The 26485-nt window shown below is 43.6% G+C and overlaps 3 protein-coding genes across 17 annotated transcripts; 2 read left to right on the forward strand and 1 right to left on the reverse strand.

Moving 5' to 3' along the window:
• The first annotated feature begins 451 nt into the window (after nucleotides 1-451).
• LOC114784793 (SH2 domain-containing protein 1B) lies at nucleotides 452-11158 on the forward strand. Of its 8 annotated transcripts, XM_028970490.1 has the most exons (12): nucleotides 452-1022; nucleotides 3959-4064; nucleotides 4138-4215; nucleotides 4295-4703; nucleotides 4807-4982; nucleotides 5594-5707; nucleotides 5854-6013; nucleotides 9351-9494; nucleotides 9578-9720; nucleotides 9962-10025; nucleotides 10116-10278; nucleotides 10376-11158. In XM_028970490.1, exons 9-12 carry the CDS (start codon nucleotides 9587-9589, stop codon nucleotides 10414-10416), a joined length of 402 nt encoding a protein of 133 aa, XP_028826323.1. In that variant the 5' UTR covers nucleotides 452-1022; nucleotides 3959-4064; nucleotides 4138-4215; nucleotides 4295-4703; nucleotides 4807-4982; nucleotides 5594-5707; nucleotides 5854-6013; nucleotides 9351-9494; nucleotides 9578-9586; the 3' UTR covers nucleotides 10417-11158. The 8 variants fall into 8 exon arrangements, 5 of the variants coding, with proteins under 5 accessions (XP_028826323.1, XP_028826324.1, XP_028826322.1 ...); XM_028970491.1 differs by lacking the exon at nucleotides 9351-9494; XM_028970489.1 differs by lacking the exon at nucleotides 9351-9494 and having other exon boundaries at nucleotides 5854-6004.
• A 2626-nt stretch (nucleotides 11159-13784) lies between these two features.
• Nucleotides 13785-20945, forward strand: cip2a (cellular inhibitor of PP2A). 2 transcript variants are annotated; one of them, XM_028965965.1, is made up of 21 exons: nucleotides 13785-14264; nucleotides 14329-14476; nucleotides 14556-14668; nucleotides 14755-14849; nucleotides 14921-15017; nucleotides 15101-15223; nucleotides 15373-15518; nucleotides 15610-15685; nucleotides 15954-16181; nucleotides 16272-16431; nucleotides 16506-16638; nucleotides 17366-17465; nucleotides 17532-17650; nucleotides 17714-17897; nucleotides 17996-18070; nucleotides 18849-18959; nucleotides 19272-19468; nucleotides 19975-20088; nucleotides 20167-20249; nucleotides 20329-20447; nucleotides 20520-20945. In XM_028965965.1, exons 1-21 carry the CDS (start codon nucleotides 14163-14165, stop codon nucleotides 20667-20669), a joined length of 2673 nt encoding a protein of 890 aa, XP_028821798.1. In that variant the 5' UTR covers nucleotides 13785-14162; the 3' UTR covers nucleotides 20670-20945. The 2 variants fall into 2 exon arrangements, with proteins under 2 accessions (XP_028821798.1, XP_028821799.1); XM_028965966.1 differs by having other exon boundaries at nucleotides 18002-18070.
• Nucleotides 19186-26233, reverse strand: hhla2b.2 (HERV-H LTR-associating 2b, tandem duplicate 2). Of its 7 annotated transcripts, XR_003744479.1 has the most exons (11): nucleotides 24869-26233; nucleotides 24490-24636; nucleotides 23997-24074; nucleotides 23389-23706; nucleotides 23036-23293; nucleotides 21224-21690; nucleotides 20953-21072; nucleotides 20506-20561; nucleotides 20280-20405; nucleotides 20032-20183; nucleotides 19186-19854 (listed from the first exon to the last, which is right to left on the reverse strand). XR_003744479.1 is itself a non-coding variant. In XM_028965989.1 (8 exons), exons 3-8 carry the CDS (start codon nucleotides 24067-24069, stop codon nucleotides 20983-20985), a joined length of 1128 nt encoding a protein of 375 aa, XP_028821822.1. In that variant the 5' UTR covers nucleotides 24070-24074; nucleotides 24490-24636; nucleotides 24869-26233; the 3' UTR covers nucleotides 20718-20982. The 7 variants fall into 7 exon arrangements, 4 of the variants coding, with proteins under 4 accessions (XP_028821822.1, XP_028821816.1, XP_028821812.1 ...); XR_003744481.1 differs by having other exon boundaries at nucleotides 20280-20561; nucleotides 20953-21069; XR_003744476.1 differs by having other exon boundaries at nucleotides 20280-20561.
• Between the last annotated feature and the right edge of the window lie 252 nt (nucleotides 26234-26485).

Here is a 26485-nt window from a genome sequence, read left to right on the forward strand (position 1 = left end):
TACAGGAATAAGTGAGTAGATTTGTGAATTGATTAGCTCTCCTCAATTTGAATAGCATTGTGTAGTAGCACCTTCTGGCACCAAATACAGTGTTTAATGTCTTCTCAAATTGCTCCTGCGTTCTCCAGTTCTTAAATAATAAATTACAGTAAGAAGAAACTGACCAACAGTCTTTACATTTTATATAGGCAATGTATCACATTGTTATTTTTGAGAAAACAAATGAAGTGGAAGTGCCATCGATGTGAGTCAATGGAGAACTGTATGTGGCCACCAAACAAAGTGTATGTTGTTAAAGCAACAAAAAGCCAGGAAGAACCTGGAGCATGCTGGAAAACATATAAGGTCCGAGTTATATTCACATCAAGTAAGTACAATTGTGTGTGTTTTCTGGTACGCGTTGAGATTAGTCTTTGGTAACTGTGTATATAGGCATAAGTAAACAAACAAATCCAAGATGGCGGCGCGTGCACACGCAGCGGCTTCTCTCTCTCCCGACCAAACAGCGTTTTCGTGTTTTTCGTCCTGTAAGTCGCAGTGTTTTTGTACGTCTTCGTCGCGTTTATCTGCCCTCAAGCGTTCATATAGCCGAACATTTTTGCTCGACGTCGGAAGAAACAAAGTTTTTAAGTTGAACTCTGTGGACACTGAAGAGCTGAATGGACTGGGTCTGCTCCGGAGGCCTACTCAATCACCGACCCCCACTCCTGCACCTCGCCCACAATGGAGGCGCCTCAAGCGGTGTGAGAGGAAGCAGAAGAGGGGTAAGCGCGGAGGTGTCCGAGCTAGGCTAGCGGCTAGCCCACACAAACCTGCTATCCCTTCCATCGTTCTGGCCAACGTTCGCTCATTGGAAAACAAACTGGACTACATCCGACTACTACGTTCATCCCAAAGGAACGTAAAGGACTGTTGTGTTTTTGTGTTCACGGAAACATGGCTCAGCGACAGTGTCCCGGACCGCGCCATTCAGCTCGACCAGCTGACATGCTATCGTGCCGACAGGGTCGTCGTCACGGGGGGTAAGACCCGCGGTGGCGGACTTTGTGTTTATACCAGTGACGCTTGGTGCCGCGATGCTGTTGTAGTCTGTAAATACTGCTCACCAGTGCTGGAAGTTATGGTTATTAAGTGCCGACCGTTCTACCTACCGAGGGAATATACAGCTGTACTGCTGTGTGCGGTCTACATCCCTCCCACCTCCAACAACAACAGGAGCGAGGCACTACATGAACTATACCAGCACATCAGTGAGCAGCAAACAGCCCACCCTGATGCTTTTCTCATTGTGGCGGGGGATTTCAATCATGCAGACTTAAAGAGCGTGTTTCCAAAAATACAGCAACACATTGACTTTCCAACACGGGGAAATAACACACTGGACCTTGTTTACACCACCCAGAGAGGAGCCTACAAAGCTTTTCCCCTCCCCCACCTCGGCGCCTCTGATCACATCTCTGTCATGCTAATGCCCTCTTACAGACCGCTGGTAAAAGTCAACAAACCGGTTCGTAAGCAGATAAAAGTGTGGCCAGAAGGGTCTTCAGAGGTGTTACAGGACTGCTTTAACACCACAGACTGGAATATGTTCAAACAGGCTGCCACTTACAACAACACCATTGACCTCCAGGAGTACACAGAGACTGTTACAGCCTACATTAACAAATGCACTGAGGATGTAACAGTCACCAAAACCATCACTGTCCGTGCCAACCAAAAGCCATGGATGACAGGGGAGGTCTACAGACTGCTGAAAGCTCGGAACGCTGCCTTCAGAGTTGGAGACGAGGCGAGTCTGAAGACAGCCAGGACCAACCTTTCCCGTGGCATCAGAGAGGCAAAGAGACAGTACTCCAGAGAAATATCTAGTCGCTTCAAAGACAGCAGAGACACACGGAGCCTGTGGCGGGGCATACAAACCATCACGGATTACAAGCCCCCTCCACAGACCTGTGATAGCACCATCTCCCTGCTGAACGAGCTGAACACCTTTTTCGCTCGCTTTGAAGGGAAAAACAGCACCACAGCACAGAAGACCACACCCCCTCCTGGTGACCAGGTGTTGACTCTGTCCCCGGACAGTGTGAGGAGATCCCTCAGCAGGATCAACGCTCGCAAAGCTCCGGGCCCTGACAACATTCCTGGTCGTGTACTGAGGGACTGTGCAGTGGAACTCACTGATGTCTTCACAGACATCTTTAACATCTCACTCTCCCAGGCTGTCGTCCCCACCTGCTTCAAAGACACAACAATCATTCCGGTGCCAAAAAAGTCATCTCCTTCCTGCTTTAATGACTACCGTCCAATTGCACTTACCCCCATCCTCATGAAGTGCTTTGAACGGCTAGTCATGAAGCACATCAAGTCTGCCCTCCCCCCCTCACTGGACCCCTTCCAGTTTGCATATCGGCCCAACCGCTCAACCGATGATGCCATCTCCACTGCACTCCACTCAGCACTCACACATCTGGACAAAAAAGACTCATATGTCCGAATGCTGTTCATAGACTTCAGTTCAGCATTTAACACAATAATCCCACAACAGCTCACACAAAAACTGATCCAGCTGGGGCTCAACACCTCACTGTGTAACTGGCTGTTGGACTTCCTCACAGGAAGACCACAAGCAGTACGGGTTGGCAGTAGCACATCCAGCACCATCGTCCTTAACACGGGGGCTCCTCAGGGATGTGTGCTGAGCCCCCTTCTCTTCACTCTGCTGACCCACGACTGCACTCAGTCACACTGCTCCAACCTCTTCATCAAGTTTGCGGATGACACGACTGTGGTGGGACTCATCAATAACAGGGATGAGTCTAACTACAGAAGCGAGGTGAGCCGCCTGGCCAAGTGGTGCGGAGACAACAATCTCTCCCTGAATGTGGAGAAGACGAAAGAGATTGTTGTTGACTTCAGGAGAGGAAACACTCAGCATGCTCCTCTGACCATCAACGGTGCATCTGTGGAGAGAGTGAGCAGCACCAAGTTCCTGGGTGTGCACATTACCGAGGATCTCTCCTGGACAAAAAACACCACTGCACTGGCCAAGAAAGCACAGCAGCGTCTTTACTTCCTCCGCAAACTAAGAAGAGCAAGAGCACCAGCCCCCATCATGCACACATTCTACCGAGGAACCATCGAGAGCATCCTGTCCAGCTGCATCACTGTGTGGTTTGGAGCCTGCAATGCGTCCTGTCAAAAAACTCTCCAACGCATAGTCAGAGCAGCTGAGAGAATCATCGGTGTCCCTCTCCCCTCCCTCCAAGACATCTACAGTACACGCCTCACCAAGAAAGCCCTCTGCATAGCAGCTGATCCCACCCACCCAATGCAAACCTTCTTCAGCCTGCTGCCATCAGGGAGGAGACTGCGGAGTCTCCAGGCCAGGACCAGCAGACTGAAGGACAGCTTCACCCATCAGGCGGTCAGGAAACTCAACTCCCTCCCGGCTCTGCCCCCACTCCCCTCACTCCCCTCTTCTGCTCCACAAACTTTCTGAACTCTAAATCACACAAACTGACCATGCACCAGTCACTCTGTGCAGCTCTGGTCTGCCATCTACCTCACTTTCACTTCGTCACTTTAAACTAAAAACTCTGTTGCACTATTGGTTTTTGCACTCTCCTGATGTTGCACTCTCCACCATGTGCCCTTATTTGTACATGGTGTTTTTAAAATTGTATATTGTGCCTTTCTTTTTAAATTGTATTTATACTCTGTATTCGTTACTGTTACTGTTTTTGTATTTAATGTTATTCTTATGGGTCAGAGAGTAACGTAATTTCAATTCTCTGCATGTCCTGTACATGTGGCAGAATTGACAATAAAGTTGACTTGACTTGACAAATGTAAATACAGTATTCCTGTGTAAAGAAAGTATTAGTCACATTATTTAAATATAACCAGTTGTGTTTTGTGCATGTGACTAACCCAAAATTAAGTACTTGTTATTTTGTAGATGATTATAAAATCGAGGCGAGGCTAAAGCTTCCAGAAGCTGTTGAACATACTGACCTTGGGACAGATGGGGAGGATTCTCCAATTAAACCCAAAAGGAGAAGAATGTAAGTTATGTTATATTTTTACATGCCTGAAATTGTGCATTTTCAATTGTAATATCATCAAGTATGTAATTAGACCTAAGAACATCCTCTTCCCTGGTGAAGATGAAGATGAGAAGACACGTGTCCTTCCAAAACCTAAGCCATGGAAAAAGTAAGACGTTTAATCTTCTGCTACTGGTATGTTAAATGTTAATCCAGTATGTCATTTTATGTTTGTTATGTCATTGCAGACTAGCTGAACTGCCTAGTGCGCCAAAAAGTCTTCATTCATTTGGCCCCAATCCCGAAGGAAATGATACTAGGGAGAAAGCGGTCTTAACAGGAAAACCACAGTAACCCCCTACTGTTAATTTGAATTTGATAAGCTATTAATTTTATCAGAAATTTTTTTGATCGTATTGATCTGTTTCTTTGCATATGAGATGGATTGTCAACAAAAGGAATCCAATACAAATACAAAACAAATAATATCTAATGCTAATAATGCTACTTGCAGAGTTCACTATAATCCTGAGCTGAACCAGAGAGACCATACATCCCCCAACCCCAGCCAGCTGGACCATGCGTCCTCCAGCGTCAGCCAGAGAGACCTAGCGTCCCCCAGCCTCAGCCAGAGACCACAAACCAGTCTTCATACATGTGAGTATTTTGTTGTATTCATAGGCTGTGCAGTTGAATGAATACTGAATAATTTTTGTAAGATCAGATGTTTAACTACTTGTCCATTACTTTTTCTTCCTAGCACTCCTGAGAAATACTCACAAATCAACTGATGGACCAAATGAAAATTATTTTCTCAACTGTCCAGGGACTGAAAACTGTGGTCTTGAACCAAATCTGCTGCCATTAGCTGATTGCCAGTCTGTTGACAACCTGGAGGAGCGGCTCAGAAATAGTCCCGACCTCAAAAACCAACTGGTAAGAACTGATTCAACTTCAGGAGTCTGGATATTCTAGTGCTAGCCCTGTTCTTAAATATGTTTTAAAATGTTGCTGGGACATAATTTACCGTTTTAGCCTTTTGGTTGCCTCTGTAGTTGGTCTTTATTTTTGATGCGTTTCCACTACTTACATATCCGCTGTGTATCCATTTCCAAGGAAGGGGTACTCATAGATCCACTTAGTCAGGTGATTAAGTACAGTTCATGTTCAAAACTCCTTCACACTGCTGACACACACTGAGCTTTTCCACATCTGTATTTTCTATTACAACGCCAGGAGGCACCCATCAATCTTTATAAACATAATAATGATTATCATAGTGATCCAAATTGTATTCAAACAACTCTTACTCAAACGTAATAACTATGTACAAGACATCATAGAGACACCTGGTTGGTACAATGAAAGTAAGTATGGGGACACTGATGGTCACTCATATCCTTTTTTTCCTAACTTTACATATTAAAAATGTTAAGCTTTCATTGCATAGGTCCCACACGACTTAGACTGTCAGATCAGTTCAATTTTTTGGCTGAAATTTTGAAATGTTTGAAAATGTTAGTGTATGTTGTACTACTGATTCACAGATAAACACACTGGCTCTCAAAAGGTGGGGCAGACGTAAAAGAGTGTGTTGGAAGAGTCATGGGTGCAACCTTAACTCACAGTCTTGCCAATAATGTCAACATGAGAGACGATTGGTAAGTTTGTTTTGAGGTTTGAATCTGACTCAATGCCTCATACCCTCACTCTGGTTATGCATCTTTTATGGCTGGGTTTATACTGCAAGTCTTGATGAATTTTTGCCTATATCAGATTCTTGAAAAGTTTTATGTCTGTGTTTTAGGGGCTGTGCGACGTAAATAGTCTTACTTCCAATGCCACAGACCAAGAAGTTGAGATGAGAATAACCATGGCTCCAAAACGCGCCTGATAGGAATGGAAGGCGAACTCAAAGGATGAGAGGAAAGGACCTGTGAAAGTGAAACTGTGTTCCAGTGCGTAATGTGTGTTCAATTTGATTGTTCCTGTCCAAAATGTGTTTACTTTTGCACTATTACTATGATATATTGTTAATTATTCGATTCAAAATAAATATTTGTGTAACAATCACTTTAGTTGAGACATTTTCCCTGATTCTCTTTTTATAGTCCTCAGGGATTTCAACAGAGCAAAACTGAAATCACGAACTCCCAAAATACAGACATATCGATTGCCCCACCAGGGGAGAAAAAAATAAAAATAAAAAAAACACACTGGACCACTGTTACACCACCATGAAAGACGCTTATCGCTCTGTTCCCCAGGCAGCTTTGGGACATTCTGATCTAAAAGACTAAAAAGACTGCACAAGAAAAACATTGTTCCCTTATCAGGAACAGGGCACTATAAAATAAGACATGAGTCTCTGAGCCTTTTTGCTGGTTTGCTGGAGGGGGCTCCCAGATGCACTCCCGAGTTGTTCTTTTGTCTCTTTCGACATACCAAACAACTTACTAAATCACTAGAAAAGTAGTTTTTATTCTAGAAAATGGACAAGCTCAGCTACACCTCACCACATTTACAGAATTTATCAGACGCCCTTATCAAGAGCGATTTACAAATCAGTAGTTACAGAGACAGTCCCCCCCTCTGGAGACACTCAGGACACTCAAGTCTTGCTCAGGTACACAATGCTAGTAAGTGGGATTTGAACCTGGGTCTTCTGGTTTATAGGTGAGCCTGTTGCCCATTAGGCTAGTACCACCCTATACCACATGATGTGCCAACAGTTTAAATGCTAGGCAGGTGTGTCACATTGAATATGAACTTGTTTTTCTGTGGAACTAATAAAAAAAAATAATAAAAAAAAAAAGCAAGTACTTGAAAACTTCTGTGGCTTAAATTGCAGGGCTCACTGTGCTTCTCTCATATGTGATTTGGCCAGTACAAAATACAGTGGTAAAAGTACATTGATCTGGATGTAATATCTGTATTCATTTGAAATTTTAGAAGAACGTTTGCATTGTTTAATAGTCTACTTATTTCAGGGAGGAACACCATGAAAGTGGCATGATTGCTCAAAAGAGGATTCACAGCTTGCTGAAAAGACAAACTGTCTGCTTTCTAAGAATATTATTGGTGGAAATCTAGCAAAGGGCCTAGCGGAAGCGGCCCTGTAATCAGAAGGTTGCCGGTTCGAATCCCGATCCGCTAAGGTGCCACTGAGCAAAGCACAGTGCCCACACACTGCTCCCCGGGCGCCTGTCATGGCTGCCCACTGCTCACTCAGGGTGATGGGTTAAATGCAGAGGGCAAATTTCACTGTGTGCATCGTGTGCTGAGCATGCTCTTCGCTGACAAGTTGAGCCTTATCAGGGCTCTTAGTTTGTAAACTCAATATTCTATTAGGAATCGAACGAGAATTGCTGGTGTCTTCCTCTTGTAAGTCACTTTGGATAAAAGCGTCTGCTAAATAAAGCAAAGTGCATTATGTAGATTACCAAATTGGTAATCTACATAATGTTTTTTAGAATACAAATTGAAATTACATCTATCTATAAAGTTGTGGGCCCATATGTGCCCAAAGAATTGTTAGATGAATAAAACTAAAAGATAATTGCATTTCAATTCTAAAGATGTGGAAAGTGATCATTGGCCCAGTGGCTCAGAAAAAGAGTTAAATCACTTTGACAACCTTCTTAAGACGTACATTTTTTCCCTCTCCCGCCTAACTCAAACCCTGATCTTCTCTAACCATAGTAGTACATTTCTGGCCTCAAAATCCTCTCTTTGACCCAAATACGAGAGTCCTGTTTTGGGATGGAATTTTTCATCCCATTCAAAATGATTTCATAACCCTGTGGGGGTTATCAAAAACATACTTTTTCATAGTTAAAAAAAAAAAAAATAATAATAAAAAAAATAAATAATTGAAATGCTACAGACTATGCAGATTACCCATAGATTTCTCAGAAGTCAAACTCCAATTGTTCACAGAACTAAAAAAATAAATAAATAAATAAAATAATAATAATAATTTAATGTTCCCCTCAGCAATCCAGTCCCTCTATAGACATTAAATGTCACAAGATTATTAATCCCTCTCATTACTACTTTTCATTCACACAAAACACAGATATGATGCTGCGCTCTTGGGTGATAATTTGGACTAAAAAAAAAAAAAAAAAAAAAAAAAGTCCAGGCCTCCCTCCAAACGACCTTAAAGATTATTTTGTGGACACCATTCATTCAACGTCTATAGATTTAATCATCATGTTGGCTTGGAGACCAAAGCAGATTACTGAAGCTCAGACCTTCAATATTATTTTTCACAAACTGATCAGTCCAAACCTCATTAGTGCCAAAAAGAATTATGATTTTAAATCATATAGGTTATTCTTGGCAGCATATTTGATTGTCATTCCAGATGCAGAAATAAAAGACAGATTTAAATAAATAAATAAATAAATAAATAAATAAAATAAAATAAATTGCATCAGAGTTTTCTGTGGTGGTTATTATATTTTACATATATAAAATGTATTTCTTATACAGCCCAGCAGTTTGACACCCCATACCCTTTGGTTTCAATTGGAGAAGCGGTTTGAAATATGAATCTGCCTTATGGCTCAACACAACTAGGGTCCTGTTCAGTTACCCAGATAACAGACACATAAAATACAGTTTCACTTAATTTGCCTTTTTTGGTAATACAAAAACATAACACTCATAAGCAGGACTAAGGTTTGAAATAGCCACACTTCAACACAAGTTTCCTCCTCCCCGACCAGAGACCCATTTAAAAAAATTAGACATGGCATCTATCAGACCCACAGCACAAATGACACAGTTTGCACACCAGCAAGTTCTTATAAAGGCGTTTCTGATTGGGGCAGGCAGGTGTAGGCGATCATGATGATTGGAGCAGAGCCGGGAGAACTGATGAAATAATTATTCAGGGAGGTCTACGGCACACCTGTCCAATAGTCATGCTGTCTAATCAGCACCTGTGAGGTGCTCACTAACACAGATTTAGATCTGAAAACACTATTTGAAAGGAATGGGTCTGTGAATGGGTGTATGTAGAACATTCATTAGGGGCAGTGGTGGCCTACCAGTCCGTAATCAAAAGGTATCCGCCAAAGGTGCCACTGAGCAAAGCACCGTCCCCACACTTCTCCCCGGCGCCTGTCATGGTGCCCACTTTCATCTTAAAAAAATGTTTCAGGTCTTATCTTTATAATGATGACCAGTTTTTCTGTTTAGGCTGAATATGCTGGACACCCAATATTGAAGGATTCATGTGGCGTAAATAAGGCCAGGCCAGCAGTCTGTGGTTTTTTTTTTTTTCCTTGTTTGCAGAAGCCCCGTCTACTTGTAGTGACGAACACTTAACCCACACTGAAACGCACAAACACAGACCATGCTCAAACTTCCTGTGTGAAAATCTAGAAGAGCTTTTTACACTCTACAGAGAGCAGCATTTTCATTAAGACCCTTAACAAGGTAGATGAAACTGTGGACATTTTATTCATTAGTACTTAACATAAAAAATAGCCTAAATTCAATGTTCTATTTTTTAAATGTAGCGAAAGAAAATGGATCATCCAGTGTACCACGGGCCAATCAGCAGAACGAGATGTGAAGAACTACTTGCCAAGAAAGGAATGGATGGATCTTATTTGATAAGAGACAGTGAAACTATTCAGGGTGCCATGTGTCTGTGTGTTTTGTAAGTAAAATGGTTTGTTAACACTTATTATTAACAGGGTGCTTTGTACCAGTGAGCCCCTTTCTTCACAATTTGCTGTCTATGTTTGACTGTGGTTCTATTGAGAATTTTAGACCACGTAAAATATAAACGAAGCATGTCTGTGAGTGAAATAATGGAGAATCCAAGCAATCAGTAAGGATTAGGAAAGCCATTTTATTTCGGTTGTAGTTTTGGAGTAATTTCTTCTCTTTCTCTGCAGCAAGCAAAAGATTGTATATACCTACCGAATCCTACAGACTCACACTGGACACTACACCTTACAGGTATGATATTAGTCTTAATCAACTTTGCTATTTTGTTCAGCAGACCCATTTCTTCTCTATTCTTCTCTGTCAAATTGTGCGATGGTCCAGACGAGTGCAGGTGTAGAGGAGAAGTTCTTCAAAAGCCTAGAAGATATGATCAAACACTACAATAAAAGGAACAAAGGGTTGGTAGTCCACCTTCGTCATGCTGTCAAGCGTAAAGTTATACCTGAACATCCTCCCATACCAAACGAAGAAGTGGATTATGAAGGTAAAGGACCGTTACACCAGTTACTGCCGCCTTTAAAAGGAATGCGGCTTCAGATCAAAACGAAATATTCACTGCTGACATTTTCTCTCTTGTTCAGATGTTGAATCTTCCGAATATGTTGAAGTGCTCCCATCTTGACCTTTTGTGGCCCTGTCCACACAACTTGTTGCAGGATCCATCAAAACGTATTTGGTGAGAGATTATGCACGGCCTGTCTCCACCAGCAGTTGTAAACGGTTTGTTTGAGTGATGGTATAGATTCCAACATCCATTTCAGGGCAGTGCAGAGTAGGTTGCTTACTCATGTCTATAGAATCAAACGAATTAGAAAACTATTTTAATACTTTTCCATAATTTAGAGAAATCACATACTGTATTATGGGGTATTAGAACTTTCTGGTTCTAACTGTGGCATTCTAATTTCAATTGGTCTAGCATTTAGAATGACTTCTGTTGGCAATGTCGTTATGATGACTGTTAATGTCAGAATTTTAACCTTTGTGAACATTTCTTTTTTTGCACACCAATAACTAGAGTAACATGCCACAGTCCTGTGTAAACTGTAGTCAGGATATTTATAAAATTTTACACATGTACTATACTACAGAAATAAGAAGAAAAGTACAGGCACAGACTTCGTCTGAATATGAGTTATGTAAAAAAAATGAATAAGTAAGAATGTAAATTAGTTTTGTGACTAATGGAAAGAACTGCACAAAACCACACACCAGGCAAAACCCTCGGTGTGGTCTTGGGTCCCTACCTCTGCAGTTTCCTGTATAAAGATACGTGAGTACGATGTGGCAGAACTCTTTGTTATTTGTCTTTGCATGTATATCTTTATGATATTAAAGTCTTCTACTGGATATTCATTACACGACCTCTGAGTGTGCAGTCAGTGCTGACGGAAGTTTGGTGGGTTTTTGTACGTCGTGTTCTGAGGGAACACTGGAAACGGCCTGTACGGTGGGCTGAGTCATGCTGGAGTGCCTCCTTACCCGCTAGGACACCACATGCTGGGCAGCTCGACCTGGAAGTAGAGATTCACCAATTTCTCTTTTCTGCCCACCAAATCAGTGTAAAAATTGCAGATTTTTCACTTAATGCATTTAGGTTATCGGTGTGACGATCCAAGTAAAGAGGGGTCTGATCCATCTCTCTCCAGGTGTAGTAGCCTAGCGGGTAACACACTCGCCATTGACGCACTTTGACTATGAATACAATCTTTTTATTCACTCATGTATAGAAACTAGAACAGAGTCGGACAATAAGAGGGTTATATATCTAAATATTCTCTAAAGAGGAAGGTCTTGAGCTGCCATTTGAAAGTGCTCAGTGACTGAGCTGTTCTGACCTCGAGGGCAATTGAGGACAGAATAGGTGTGATGTGCTCAAATCTCCTTGTTCTGGTTCGAATTCTTGCAACTGATTGAGAGATAAATGCTGTACTTTCAATAAGTAGAGCGTTACAGCAGTCGATTCCATTACAACTTTTGATAAATGAATTTCTTCTCTGCGTCTGATGATGTACAGATGTGAATTTCACAGTACACATGCAAAACATATAAAGGAAATTATTACTGTTCCTCATGATTATACTTAGCTCTACTCCTGCATAACCCTAGCACATAACTAATGTTGACCCCCTCTCACACTGATCTGAGTCACACTGATCTCACGGAGCTGAGACGCGGTGGCGGCGGAGCTGTGGTTCCGGTCGAGTATTGTGTCCTGATACCAGAATAAAGACGCACAATAAAGGGGCACAATATGAACATTAACTTAACATGATAATATAGCATGCTGAAGTGTCCCAGAAACAACATTCTCTGTGAACACGTCACCCAACCTTTTTTGAAACTTGTGCATTGTCCACTTGCACTGCTCTGATGTATATCTCACATCTTTACCCGTATTAAACGGGGAAAGAACATGAGAACACGATTCTGAGAATAGAATACAGTATGACTTTTAATAACCTCAAATCTACACCAGTGGCAACGTGCAATATAGATCAGCACATTTTCATCATGTGCAGTCTAGCCTTCTAACAGTGATATGGAGTAGCACTGCTGGTTCTGAAGTTCACCGGCAGGATTCTAGCAGTTCCCTACATTTGTCAGGTTGTGGGGCACACACCGTCCCCACCCACTGAAACTATACAGAGACAGGGGTAACTGCACTATATAACTCATAACACAGACCTAAAGACAGGATGAATCTTCACTATCCACCTCAGTGGTGGTGGTGGCCTAGCGGGTAAGGAAGTGGACCCGTAATCAGAAGGTTGCCGGTTCCAATGCCACTGAGCAAAGCACCAAAGTCCCCACACACAGCCTGTCATTACACCTCGCACTGCACCTCGTTTACTCCGAGCCTCCAGTACTGCTCGCCTGGTCCCTCCATCTCTGAAGGTAAAAGGAAAACATTCATCTAGACTCTTCTGGAGGTCAGAACAGCTCAGTCACTGAGCACCTTCAAACGACAGCTCAAGACCTTCCTCTTTAAAGAATATTTAGATTAAATTGTAATTTTCTTGTTGTCGAACTTTGTGTACAGAATCTACAACAGAGTGAATAAAATAGATGTATTCATAGTTGGGGTCCTAGTGAACTGGAATTGATCTCTTCATCGATGGTAACTTGAAAGCACGTTGTAAGTCGCTCTGGATAAGGGCGTCTGATAAATGCTGTAAATGTAAGCTTCTCCACTAGAACCCTGATGTGGAACCTTTCACCGGAAATTCCACACTGATTCCAGACCAGCTTGTCCACTGGAACCCTGATGTGGAACCTTTTGCCAGAAATCCCTAATTGATTCCAGACCAGCTTCTCCACTGGAACTCTGATCCTGAGCCTTTCACCAGAATTTCCACACTGATTCCAGACCAGCTTCCCCACTGATCTGGAACCTTTCACTAGAAATCCCACATTGAACCCAGACCAGCTTCTCCACTGAAACCATGATCCTCAGCCTTTCACCAGAATTCTCACACTGAACCAAGACCAGCTTCTCCACTGGAACCCTGATCTGGAACCTTTCACCAGAAATTCCACACTGATTCCAGACCAGTTTCTCACCTGGAACCCTGATGTGAAACCTTTCGCCAGAAATCCCTAAATGATTCCAGAGCAGCTTCTCCACTGAAAGACAGATCCTGAGCATTTAACCAGAATTTCCACACTGATTCCAGACCAGCTTCTCCACTGATCTGGAACCTTTCACTAGAAATTCCACACTGTTTCCAGACGACCTTCTCCACTGGAACCCTGATTTGTAACATTTCACCAGAAATTCCACACTAATTCCAGACCAGCTTCTCCACTGAAAACCTGATCTGGAACTTTTCAGCAGAAATTCCACACTGATTCCAGACCAGCTTCTCCACTGGAACCCTGATCTGGAAATTTTCACCAGAAATCCAACACTGATTCCAGACCAGCTTCTCCACTGATCCGGAACCTTTCACCAGAAATCCCACACTGATTCCAGACCAGCACGGAACGTCTCAAGGTAGGAGGGGGGTTGGATTTTATTCTCTTCGTAACGAAGAATAAGAACGAGTGGGATGAACAGAATGGACAGACGTTCACAGGCAGAAGCCCACATTTTTACAGAAATAATTGTTCTCATGGCGATTTAAACAGAACCCCCCGTGCTTTCTGCGAGTTGGTCTCGTCCGCCGTTCAAATCTTCTGCGGGAGGAAGTTGAGGGAAAAAAACCGCTTCAGCGGGACCAGAGTTGCGGTTTAAAGTGGCGTTTTTGTGCGAAATAAATATAGTCGAAGTGGCATTATTTCAACACCAACAGCGAGTGTATATATAGCATCCACATTTGAAACAGAACGTCGCCGATCCGGGCGGCTTTTTACTCGGTGTGCAGGATGGACACCACCACCTGCCTAAAGTCGCTTCTTCTGGCCGTCAGGCAGCACCGGAACCACAGCTCCGCCGCCACCGCGTCTCAGCTCCGCCGCCAGATCAGTGTGAGTTTCTCCGCCGTCCCGCGTCTGGTCGCCATCTCGCCTCGTAAACAGCGCGTCTGTTCAGCTCCTGTCAGGGTTCGAGTGCTGCAGGTTCCTCATCTCCGGTCAGGTTCTTCCCAGCGAGTGTCTCAGTGGGCTTCTGGATGTCGCAGGAGACCCCAAGAGCAGCCCCGGTCTGGCAGGCTCCATCATATCACTGCTGGCTCAGATGGGTGCTGGACATCTTCATATTTCAACCGCCAGTCTTCATCGTTTTATGTCTTTATCATTTATCCTTGTGTTTTTTTGCAGCTTCAGATGATGAAGTTAGGGAAGCCCTTCACAGCAGTTATAATGTCACCAGTACGCTGGCCTCCATCATTCACTGTAACCGAGCCACTCCAGAAGAACCCCTCGTGCTGCAGGTCAGTCTTCTTTGTGTTTCCTCGGTTTGGATCTTGTTCTCCTTCGTTATGGCCTTGAAGATCAATGCGAACGGTCTTCTTTTCAGTGCTTGCAGGTGCTGCAGAAGGTCACATACAACGTGAAGATCCTGCCCTGCACCTCATACATTGATGAGCTCATCAACTTCCTCATGCAGAATATGTACGTTCTCAAAATTCCTGCTAAACGTTCCTCTTGTGTTGGTGTCTCACGTCTCGCATTGTCTCCTCCAGAAAGTCGTGTAATGATGAGATGATCAAGCCGTGTCTCGGCCTGATGGCCAATCTCTGTCGCCACATCTCATCGGTCCAGACTCACGTCAAGTCTCAGGTGCTTCTCACGTTTCCCGTGATCACGTTCCGCCCGCCGTGCATGATGTTCTGTTTTAATCTCGTCCCCCTCGTGTCCTGCAGAGCAACGTGAAGGTTCTGTATCGGTCCTTAATCGACCTCCTGGCTCACAACTCCCTGACGGTGGTGATCTATGCACTCTCAATATTAGCCAGCCTGACTCTGAACGAACAGGAGGGCCAGAAGGTAAATTCCACTCTTCTCGATGTGTGTGTGTGTGTGTGTGTGTGTGTGTGTGTGTGTGTGTGTGTGTGTGTGTGTGTGTGTGTGTGTGTGTGTGTGTGTGTGATTTTCATTTCGTTAATAGTCTTTTTTTTAATTTTTTTTTATTGTAGCTGTTTAATGCAGAGAACATTCATCAGACCTTCCCACTGATCTTCAACATAACCATTAATGGTGACGGGACCCTGACCAGGAACTATGCTGTTGACCTTTTGGTGGATCTGCTGAAAAACGCCAAGATCGCGGACCACCTCACAAAGTGCGTGATTCTGACTCTGTACGTCCAGATGAAGTAAATGCTGCTGGAACACGTGAAATAAGATATTTTTCCTCCATCATTTTCTCTGCAGCTACAGGCTGCTTCCAGAATGCCTGTCTGAGGTTTTAGGGCTGTTGCACAGCAAGGATCCAGAAACAGCGGCTAAGGTGAGCAGTCATCTTTTCAGGTTTGATGTGAACCTGACGTTGTCACCATTTATGCTGAGGAATTTCCAAAATATTCACTGTATTCAAATGTTCAAATATTCAAATGTCATTTTCATCATGCTTTTAATGGCAGCATCTCAGAATAAAACTCCCCACCCCTCTGTCTCACTCTCTCCTCCCTCGGGCATTCCAGAAGATGGAACAAAATGCACCATGGTCCTGGAGGAACACTGTAGATAAATGATATTTCTGATCAACACTGCTGTAGGTGCTGGAACTGCTTGTGGCCCTGTGTTCTGTCCCGGGTTTGCGCCGGATCCTCTGTGAAACCACCTTCTGCTCCTTCAAGCCTCGTCTGCAGCCCAGAGGGAGGAAGGGCGGCACCGGCAGGCCGTTGGAGCCAGGTGTGGCCCTGCTACAGTGGAGCACCAGGCCTCTGCAGGCTTCGGAGCGTTGCTACCTTCGAGCTCTGGACCTCACCACCCAGCTGTTTGTGGTGTGTTCCTCAGATGCCACCGATTGATTGAGGAGCATTTTTGTTTCCTCTCGATGTTGCTTATTTGTCTGCTTTTCTTTCCTCCACCAGGAGGCCATCAGTTCACACATGTCTGGACCTGTCCACTCCTTTGCGGATCTCCTGCTCCCAGCTCTGTTGGGCCTCCTCCAGCCTCCAGAAGGACCGGAAGAGTCAGCACTGCTGAAGAAACACTGTGTTCGAATGGGCCGAGTCATGGATCTTCTGCTGGATATCCTTCCCGTTTTTTTTAGTTTGCTGTAGGGTTTTATGTGTTCAGAGATTGTTAAACCTTGACTGGTTCACTCCTCTCTGGAGACGATTTTCTGAAGACTCTGGTCTCAAAGCAGCTCAAGTCTGAACTCTGCGTCTCTCAGGTGGAGCTTCTGTTGTCCAGTACTGTCTCCTCCAACTGCCCTGCCACCGACTCCCTGCTCAGGTTGCCATATTTTTTATGTTTGTATGTACTTCTTTGATGAAGGGCTGGGTAGTAGCCTAACAAATGACATTTACATTTTTACATTTACAGCATTTATCAGACGCCCTTATCCAGAGCGACTTACAATCAGTAGTTACAGGGACAGTCTCAGAGGAGCAACTTATGGTTAAGTGTCTTGCTCAGGGACACAGTGGTAGTAAGTGGGATTCAAACCCAGGTCTTCTGGTTCATAGGCGAGTGTGTTACCCACTAGGCCACTACCACCCAAATGACCACAAAGTCCCAGGTTCAAACCCCACTTGCTACCATTGTGGCCCTGAGTGTCTCCTATTCCCCCTCATTAAAATATTACAAAACAAATATTACGTTACAAGTTACGAGGTTACCCCGTTACGAGGCCCTGTTACGGCGTTTACGTTACTCGTCCCTACGAGGTCCTATAACAGCGTTATACCCTCACAGACTCGCCTATAAACCAGTGGACCCAGGTTTACCATCGTGCACCTGAGCAAGACAATTAGGGGGGGGGACTGTCCCTGTAACTACTGATTGTAAGTCGCTCTGGATAAGGACGTCTGGTAAATACTGTAAACGTAAATGTATTACATGGTGTATATGACGTTAACTAAGAACAATTACTGCTAGTTTTAATGTTTCCAAACTCTCTAATGTAATTTATTCAATCCAGGATTGAAGTTTTGTCTTTATTAAAATATGATTTTTGCAGCCAGGTGAGTTCCGAGGCGCTGCTAAAGACTTTGGAGCTGATGAGCTGCCTGAAGCATCAGGTGTTGGACATGGAGACCTGCTTCTACCAGATCCTGCAGGTAAGTGCCTCCTCAGCTCCTCCGGTTTTCAGCAGCACAGGGCTGTTCGGTAAAATCTCTCTGTAGGACCAGAGGATCGTGACTCCACTCTCGCTGGCCATCACGTCCAGTCAGCGGGAGCATGTCCAGGCCGCTCTGCGGATTCTCTTTGAAGCTGCACCCCTGCCGGACTTCCCTTCTATAGTGTGAGTAGAGTAGACTGGCTACATCTTATTTCTGGTTCACGTTTTAACCCACATGTTCTACAGGCTGGGTGACAGCATTGCTGCAAATAACAGTTGCCACCAGCGAGAGGCGGAGCTCTGTGGCCAGAGGCCACAGTGTCTAGAGCTGAGGTCTTCAGGGAAAGGATCATCCGTTCCAGCCAATATATCTGTTCCCAGTCGGCAGAACATTGATGCACTGATTGAGAAGCTGCAGAACAGCATGGAGGTGCGTGTGTGTGTGTGTGTGTGTGTGTGTGTGTGTGTGTGAGAGAGAGTGTCTGTTGTCTCCTGTATCTACTGTGTCTCTGAGCTGCTGTGTTTCAGTTGCAGGAGAACATGAAGGACATTCACATGTCGGAGGTGATCGACGTGTATGAACAGAAGATCTCTGCCCTGGCGGTATGCTTCTTATAGAACCCACCGGTCACTGCTTCGAAATATCATTAATTACTAGTAATCCTTAAACCCAGAGTTAAAGGTCTTAAAAATACTGCACATCCCAATAAATTTATTTAGTCGTAACCACTAAATAGCTGGCGAATTTCTATATGGCATTAATACGTTGGGTGACATTTTCTGTGCACAGAATGTCTTGTTACGTTTGCTCAAATGTGGCACAACTATAACTCCATAAAAGCCACGCCCACCCCATACAACAGCGCTGCTTTCTTAAAGCACCCTGCACATTTTACAAGTCGTGTGGGACGTCACCACAACAGCCCAGGTGGGACAGATGTGGAGTCGGGCTTTAACTTGTAGTTAAAAATGCATCAACATGAGGCAACACAACCATTTGGTATCAGCAGCTCCTACATACAACTATACGTAGTACATCTTTCTTAAAATATACCTGTTTGTAAATGTTTTTTTTTTTTTATAATTTATTTTTAATATCAGTTGCTCCTAGTGGCTTGCTGCAGTACATGTAATGTGAATCTGAATTAATCTTGGAAGGAAAATTATTAATTGTACTTTATTTTAAGAAATATAGTATTTTAGAAGAGCATCTGTCCCTCACAGAGCCTGCCGAGAAAAACTGGCCCTTGGAGAAATGTAGTTGATGACCTCGATGAAGGGTCTTAAATTTGCTGACTGTGGCTTAAATTTGGTTGTTAAAGCTGCAGAAGCCCTGGTGTGTGGGTGTGTGAGACGTTTCTCCATCTTCTGTTGTGTTCAGTCGAAGGAAGCGCATCTTGAAGATCTGTTGGAGGCGAAGTGTCTAGCGGTCGCCCAGGCCGATCGACTCATCGCTCAGTACCGCTGTCAGAGAGCGCAGGCCGAGGCTGAGGTATATGAACACACACTCGCCACCGGTGACCGTCACCAAATTTCAAATTCAAATTTTATTTGTCACATACACAGTCATACATGGTATGATATGCAGTGAAATGCTTTTGGCGACTGCTATAGACCACAGTATTGCAAATGTTGCAAGTAACAATGAACCAATATGCAAATATTGCAAACATAACCAAATATTACACCTTTACGTTTTTAACATAAAATATGTGTAACTGGTAGGGTGAAGGTGTGCAAATGAGTTAAAGACCACGTCCTGTTGGACGTCTCTGATGACTGCTGGGTATTTTTTGCTTTTTAGGCACGGAAGCTGGCCGGGCTGCTAAAGGAGGCGGAGCTTCGCAAAGAGGACGTTCAGCAGCAGCTGGATGAGCGGCTGTTGGAGGTGCAACGCGTTAAAATGGACGTCCAGCAGCTGCTACAGCACAACGACCGTCTGCAGAGCGTTTCTGAGGAACACCAGACACTGAAGGGGGCGTACAACGGACTTCTGAACAGGTGATCATGGACGCTTACACGCTCGTGTGCAGACCAGCACATATCTGTTCTTTCCTCACAATGCCCCCAACAACATGACTCTTCCACCCCCGTACGTCTTTTTGTCCCCGTGTCCCCTGCATTTGCAGGTTGTAATCGGTGTTTCTTTTGTACTTGAGACCTTTTCTTCGATGCAGGACAGTCTTACCAGCTTCTTTAGTGTAACATTTTGCACTAAAACATGTCCGTCTCCGGGACACTGAGAACGTCTCCTTCCTGGCAGGTATGATGGCTGGGTGTGGCACCTGCAGGCATCTGGAAATTGTGGCTTCTCTCGCTGATATCTTGGTGGATGTCACACGTGGTCACTAGTTGTAGAACCTGCATGATGTCCCTGGATGTAGAACCTGCATGCAGAGGATGTGAGAGATGGCCACCGGTTCTGTCTGATTTAATGTCAAAGTAAGAACAGAGCGGCTGTGCGTTTTTTGCACGGTGTGTGTAATGTGTGTGTGTGTGTGTTACAGGTATAACGATAATGAGCGGCTGCTGAAGGAGCTGCAGGCGGCTCATGTTTCCCTCACCCAGCAGGCTGAGAACCTGAAGAGGACCAATGAGGCTCTGCGGCTGCAGCAGGATCGGTGAGTGCCGCCCACCTCACTGCTTTTAAGAAGCGTTCTCTCCCTGTTCTCTCCTCTTTAAATGTATGTGGGCTGCAGGATTTTGGCCGAAGTGTCTGAGAAGGAGAAGAGGATCGAACATTTAAATGCTGAATCGGTGGAGAAGGACGAGAGGATCTCAGGTGATTTACTGAGACGTGGTTGAAACGTACACTGCACAGATGAATCAAATAATTCATATTTGTGATGGTTCCCCACCAGACCTTCAGGGAGCTCTGAAGAGGGACCAGGATCAGATCAGTGAGATGGAGGGGAATGTCAGCGTACTGCGCAAGGAGCTCAACAAGATGGAGCAGGCCAGGAAGGATGTCAGTATCAAGGTAAGGCTGGCATAACTTTAGCATCTATCTTGAAATAACCTTATTTATTTATGAAAACCTCTTTGTCTCCAGGCTTCTTCTCTGGAGCTGCAGAAAGTCCAACTGGAGACCAAACTGCAAAAAAAAGAGGAGGAACTGAACAAGAACATGCAGATGATTGCCATGATTCACAGCCTGAGCAGCGCCAAGGCCCATCCTGACACAGCCAACGTGTCTCTCTGAGAGGAAGTCACACACTCTTCAGATTATACAAATAACACACACAACGCAGACGTTTGTTCATTTTATGGAAATGATAATAAATGTTATAAAATTGAGAACAACATGAACAACATATACATGATTATTCTGTAAGCAGGAAGTATGAATCGTGTAGAACACAACATTCCAACACCGATGTTGAGATCTTCATATTTCCTTTTCACCATTGGAATGTGATGCCTTCAGTTTTCTTCAGTCACTGATCTCATTTTGTAAATTATTACATAAATAATTACATAAATACCCTGTATCCAGGGTAAACACTTCTCTCTGCTCAGCTCAGTGTCTTCTCTGGTTCTCTATGAAGTGGTGACATTTCCAAGTTAGTCCCGTTGTTCGATGTCCGTGTTGCCCTGTTGTCCTGCTAAGAAATGAACGTTTCTTTTGAATAGGTTCCATGTTCAGGCCCGCTGTCCCTGACCGGTCACTTGTTCTTTAAAGATCTAGTTTGAAAGCAGGACCACTGGGCTACAACTTCTTCAAATATTAACAGAAAGAAATAGCATCATACTTACCGCTTTACTTTTTTTAAGCCTTCTTACTAGCACGGTTATAGATATTATTATTATTATTATTATAATGAGTATTATTAAAACTGCTAATATGCTCCATTTTACTCCTGAATGAACTTCTGAAGGACCTGAAATGACACAACGAGAAAGTGGTTTTGTTTGGAAGGTTTGAATCTGATTTAAATTAGTGCTTTTTAATATACTTTCAGTCAGTGGTTCCTCCACCCTGAAGAGGACGTAGTCCATCCTGTGGACGCTTGTCTGTCTGCTGCAGACGTATGTACCAGTCCTGTTCAGGTTGTGCAGCGATCGCTTTGAGAAATGGTCTCTCCACTGGTCCGACACCTTCTGGTGAGAGGTGCGATTGTCGTATGTCAGGATGATGTCATCATTGAAGGTCCAAGTGAGGGACGAGTTGATGACCTCTTTGTCTGTGCAGGTCAGGATGAGGTCCTGTTGCAGGCTTTTGACTGTGAAGATCCAGGTCATGTTAACATCAACTCTATTGCAATTTAGTCTCATTTGTTTCAGGTTTACTTAATATGAACAACAGGCAACTTCTCAGAACAGACACCTCCATAGACAGATCATCTTAATGCACAACTTTGGACTGTTTTTTTTCTCCTTCAGCAACCTTACCACTAAACCTGTTTCTCTTGGACAAACCAGCACTGACACCTACTGTCCACTCACTCCACCCTGGATGGTCGTCCCTCTCTCACTCCTCCACAAGCTTTCTCCCTTTTTTAGTGGAGTCTTTCTACCACAGTGTCCCTGAGCAGAAAGGCTCAAAGTGTGTTGGGTGTCAAAGCCCATTGAGACAAACTTGTATGTGATGTTGTGCTCAATAAGAAATAGGTCCAAGATTCCAGATCGGTTTACTTTATTTAGCAGACGCTTTTATCCAAAGTGACTTACAAGAGGACGACACCAGCAATTTCTCATTTGGTTTCAATAGATTTTGAGTTTACAAAACTAAGAGCCCTGATAAGTCCGAACTTCTCATGAATAGAACATGCTCGGAAATTGTTAGGTGCTAGATTAATTTTTTTTGTGAGTGTGTGTTAGCGTGTATTAATGTTAGACTTGTTTAAAATACTTTTTGAACAAGTGGGTTTTTAGCTGCTTCTTAAAAGTGGTGGTAGTCTCTGCTAGTCGAATGGAGGAGGGCAAGTTGTTCCACCAGCCAGGGACAACAAAGAACAGAGTCGATTGGGATCGGAGACCCTGTGAAGAGGGAATTTTTAGTCTCGTTTCGTTTGCAGATCTGAGAAGGCGTGCAGGAGTGTAGCTAGTAGTGTATTGATAAAAGAGGGTGCACTTCCATTTATAGCCCTATGAGTTTAAATCAATGCGAGCAGCTACCAGGAGCCACTGGAGAGAGGTGAGAAGAGGCATGACATGGGTGTGTTCCGGCTGGTTGACCATCTGAAGTGGTTTTATGGTGACTGCAGAAGCTCCAGCCAGGAGATAGTTACAGTAATCGAGTTTAGAGATGACCATTGCCTGGACGAGGAGCTGCCTAGCCTGTTGTGGAAGAAAAGGCCGAATCTTGCCAATGTTGTAGAGAGTGAACCTGCAGGATCTGGAGATCGCAGTATACCGTGTACTGAAATAATGTTTCACACAGACCCCCCCCACCCCATGGAGCAATAATAAAAGAAAAATATATACGTATATACATACTAAACTATACTAACTAAAGCTTAAATACTGTCAATGTAGAAACTGTAAAGTAATATGAAACATTCACATAGTTTTTTTAGATGTTTTGGACTAGATGAACCATGTGGTGGTAGTCATAGCAACACTCGCCTGTCTGTTTCAGAGTTGCTCTGATTTCCAGTCCTTCTGATCTGATGGTGCAGGTGTAGATGGTATCCTGCTTCTTGTTGAAGTCCAGTGTGCTCTTTACTGAGAACAGGCCAGAAGATTCTGGACTGATGACTGTTTTTGCATTCATGTCTGAAGGGGGATCTGTAGTCCAGGACAGTTGAGGGTTTGGGTCTGTTTGGGTGGAGCTGCACATGAGTTCATGGTCCTTCACTGAAATGTTAACCCTGGGAATTTCATCTGAAAAGGGAATTGAAAGAAATTGTGAAGCGCAAATGAAGATCTAAAGGTGTCGTTGGCTGTTGTAGTGATTGGTGGTGGCACTTGTTATGTACCTTTCACTGTTAAAACCACAAAGCTCTCCTGGCTGGCCTGCTTGGTGCTTATGTAGCACTGGTACCTGCCCTGGTCCTCCCAGGTGACGTTCCTCAGCAGGAGCGAGGCGTTTCCTCTGGGGATCTGAGAGCTGAACAGGGACGTCCTGCCGCTGTATCTGGGTATTTGAAATTTAAACTGATCTTTCTTGTGGTAATAAGTATGAACAGTTTGGTCTGTATTCAGTCCGAAATGCCAGTGGATTATCTCCTCAATAGATGGTGGGAAGCTGCAGGGCAGGATGCATTCAGCACGGAAGGGACAGGTGACCTGAGAGTCTTCAAGAAACAAGTCAGCAGTGATCAAGAATTTAGTAAATGTGGTTCACACACACCATGTTCCCTGAGCTTTCAGAACTTTCCTGTGTTGTTATATGTATTCATCTAAATGGGATTTTAATGTTCACCAGGATTACATGTTATTCCCATATTTTACCACATACACGCTAACCTCTGAACTAAAAGCACAATGTTTAGGTGTTCAGCCAGAGAAGTTGAGTTGTTCAGATGATTTCTGATCCTGAAATGTAACTTGTTGAGGTCCTTTGTAATTAAGACATTTAACTCACCCTGCCCTTTAACCTGTCTGAGGGTCCACTGCAGGGTCAGCAGGAGCAGCAGCATCGTCCGTTTCAGAGCCATAGATCCTGCAAATTATGATTTTTACTTTCTCTTCTCTGTAAGAAACTGGTTCTTTAAAAATGTCACATGGAATGTGAACGGACCGGTCCTGTACGTTTCAATGAGGTTCACGTGGAATCTTCAGGACATGGACCTCATTCAACACACAATTTACCATGATTGATGCTGAATGGTGAAGAGATTGTGAAATGTTCTATTACAACTGGGGGTTTTGTTTTATGATAATTGTCAGATAAGAAATAAAATAGTTTAAATAAATTACTTAGACAATTTAAGGTTGTTTCAAGTCTGAGCTCTATTTGATTACACATTAAATGCAAGTGTACTTTGTACATAAACTCCTGTCGAGTAGGACTTATTGTTTCAACACAGAAGGGCCAGAATTATAATCATGAACATATGACAAGAACATGAACGTACATGTTTTGTAAGAACGTGAGAGCACATCTGGGACGTCGTGTCCACCAATGACACGTCCACCAAGTGACAGTCTAGGCCTGGGAGAAGATCACTCAGGAGATCATCCGCCACCTCATCAGGAGAATGCCCAGGTGTTGTAGGGAGGTCCTACAGACACGTGGAGGACACACACAACTGAGCCTCATTTAGACTTTTTTGGATCAGCCTGTAGTGTGTTTTTCCACTTTAATATGTGAGTGTGACTTCAAATCCAGACCTCCATGGATTGATAAATGTGATTTCCATCAATAATTTGTGTGATTTTGTTATATAATCAGATTTAAGTAAAATATATGTGTAGTTTTAGGGTGACTGGCATTTCTTTGTGTTGTTCTTTTACCTCGTCCTTCCACAGGAATCCAGAGCAGCAGCAGACACTAGGGTTCCCCGGTCAGCCGGTTCTGTGTTCCTTTCCAGGAAAATAAATCTGCGCCGTGTTGAAGTAGGTCCGCACTTTAGCCCTTTAACATGCTGTTTATCTTCACCTTTGATCCCTAAAGCAAAAACCAGATCCGGAAACAACAAGGGTTTACGAGCTGGTTGTGAGGTTTTTTTTTTTTGGTATTTTACATGGAAATAAAAATATAATCTTAAAATACTGCTAAAGTCTGTCAGCTTCAACTTTATGCCTTTTGGTGATTAGTTAATCTTCTACTCATTTAACTATTCATATTCAGAGTATTCATTGGGCTGTGATGGTCGGTGTCTTTCAATAATACAGTATAATAGTTTTATTTATCGCCTTTCCTAAAATAAATGTTTAATAAAAAATTGTGTTGAAATGCTAACATTGAGTTAATGTAAGAATAAACCTAATAATCATAAAATAATAGTTTATGATTATATAATAACTTTTGAGCTGCTATCTGTAAAATATTTTTGAAAGTTATTCCATAATTGTGGCCCATAAAAACTGGTCCATCAACTTCTGATGACCAGAGACGTTCTGGCATCTGTGGTCCACCAGGTGGCGCCACATCATCGTTTGTGTCCTTGTCTCAGCCCTGATTTAGAAATTCCAGATGTATCCTGTCTCCATCGCTTGTCTGTGGTGTACCATCACACATCCATACCTGGAGTATGAAAAAAGACTCTTATGTTTGAAGTAATGGTATTTGCAAATCAGGTCCTACATTGATAGACATTTTGAAGTACTTATGTAAGTCGCTGTCAACTCGTCTCCTCTGATGTAAGCTGTGTGTGTACGTAGAGCATGTGTTCACAGGTCACATGATCAGCTGCCTCACAACTGGCAGTGCTGATACTGAGCCTTCAGATGTCTTCTAGCAGCTTTGAGTGAAGAGGAGCCTCCTGGTCCACTGCAGCTCAACCATGGGTCTTGGTCCACATCTTTTAATGGAAGAGTTCTGGATGAGATGGGATGTAGGTCTCCAGACTCCATAGATGTGTGCTGACATGTTATCAGTTCTTCTCCATGTTTGTGGTTCAGTCTCTGTTCTTGTTGGTTGGTCTGCATCACACAGCTGTCATTAGATGTGAACTAGAACTAGAGTAGATGTCTATGGTATGAAGACCAACATGGACCATGTGTGTTTCTGGAGGACAGCTGAGGTCAGCACCAGAGGATGGCAGAGGCTAAATGGATCCAGACAGGCCTGAGGGGTCGCAGAATTTAGACACTAATTACCACTTTCAATTCTGCTGCTCCTCCCTCATTGTTCTATCACCATGGTTACAGAGAAGCTATACTTATCTGCAGAAGGTTTAAAGTGCAGCTGAATTAGAGGGCAGCCAGAGATTCGTTTTAATGCTTTGATATTATGATATTTTATTTAAATCTTATTTTCTGGGATCTGATCTGTCTGTGCATGACATCCTCTCTGTAAATTCAGGAATAGAAGATAAAACCCAGTAAGATGGACCAGACATGAAAAGCAACACCTGCCTAGCCTGGTGCAATATATTTTGTTGTAGCCTAGCGGGTAACACGCTTGCC

This window comes from Denticeps clupeoides, chromosome 2, assembly GCF_900700375.1.
Source record: "Denticeps clupeoides chromosome 2, fDenClu1.1, whole genome shotgun sequence".
NCBI classification, from domain to species: Eukaryota; Metazoa; Chordata; class Actinopteri; order Clupeiformes; family Denticipitidae; genus Denticeps; species Denticeps clupeoides.

Coding starts and splice junctions, on each gene's coding strand:
- LOC114784793 (XM_028970487.1), top strand. CDS start 458: ATGGCGGCGCGTGCACACGCAGCGGCTTCTCTCTCTCCCGACCAAACA. Junction 4,216..4,294: donor AAACCTAAGCCATGGAAAAA/GTAAGACGTTTA, acceptor ATGTCATTGCAG/ACTAGCTGAACTGCCTAGTG. Junction 4,704..4,806: donor ACAAACCAGTCTTCATACAT/GTGAGTATTTTG, acceptor TTTTCTTCCTAG/CACTCCTGAGAAATACTCAC.
- hhla2b.2 (XM_028965969.1), bottom strand. CDS start 24,069: ATGGCTCTGAAACGGACGATGCTGCTGCTCCTGCTGACCCTGCAGTGG. Junction 23,707..23,996: donor CAGACAGGTTAAAGGGCAGG/GTGAGTTAAATG, acceptor TGTTTCTTGAAG/ACTCTCAGGTCACCTGTCCC. Junction 23,294..23,388: donor TGTGGTTTTAACAGTGAAAG/GTACATAACAAG, acceptor TTCCCTTTTCAG/ATGAAATTCCCAGGGTTAAC.
- cip2a (XM_028965965.1), top strand. CDS start 14,163: ATGGACACCACCACCTGCCTAAAGTCGCTTCTTCTGGCCGTCAGGCAG. Junction 17,651..17,713: donor CCGGACTTCCCTTCTATAGT/GTGAGTAGAGTA, acceptor CATGTTCTACAG/GCTGGGTGACAGCATTGCTG. Junction 20,448..20,519: donor GGAAGGATGTCAGTATCAAG/GTAAGGCTGGCA, acceptor CTTTGTCTCCAG/GCTTCTTCTCTGGAGCTGCA.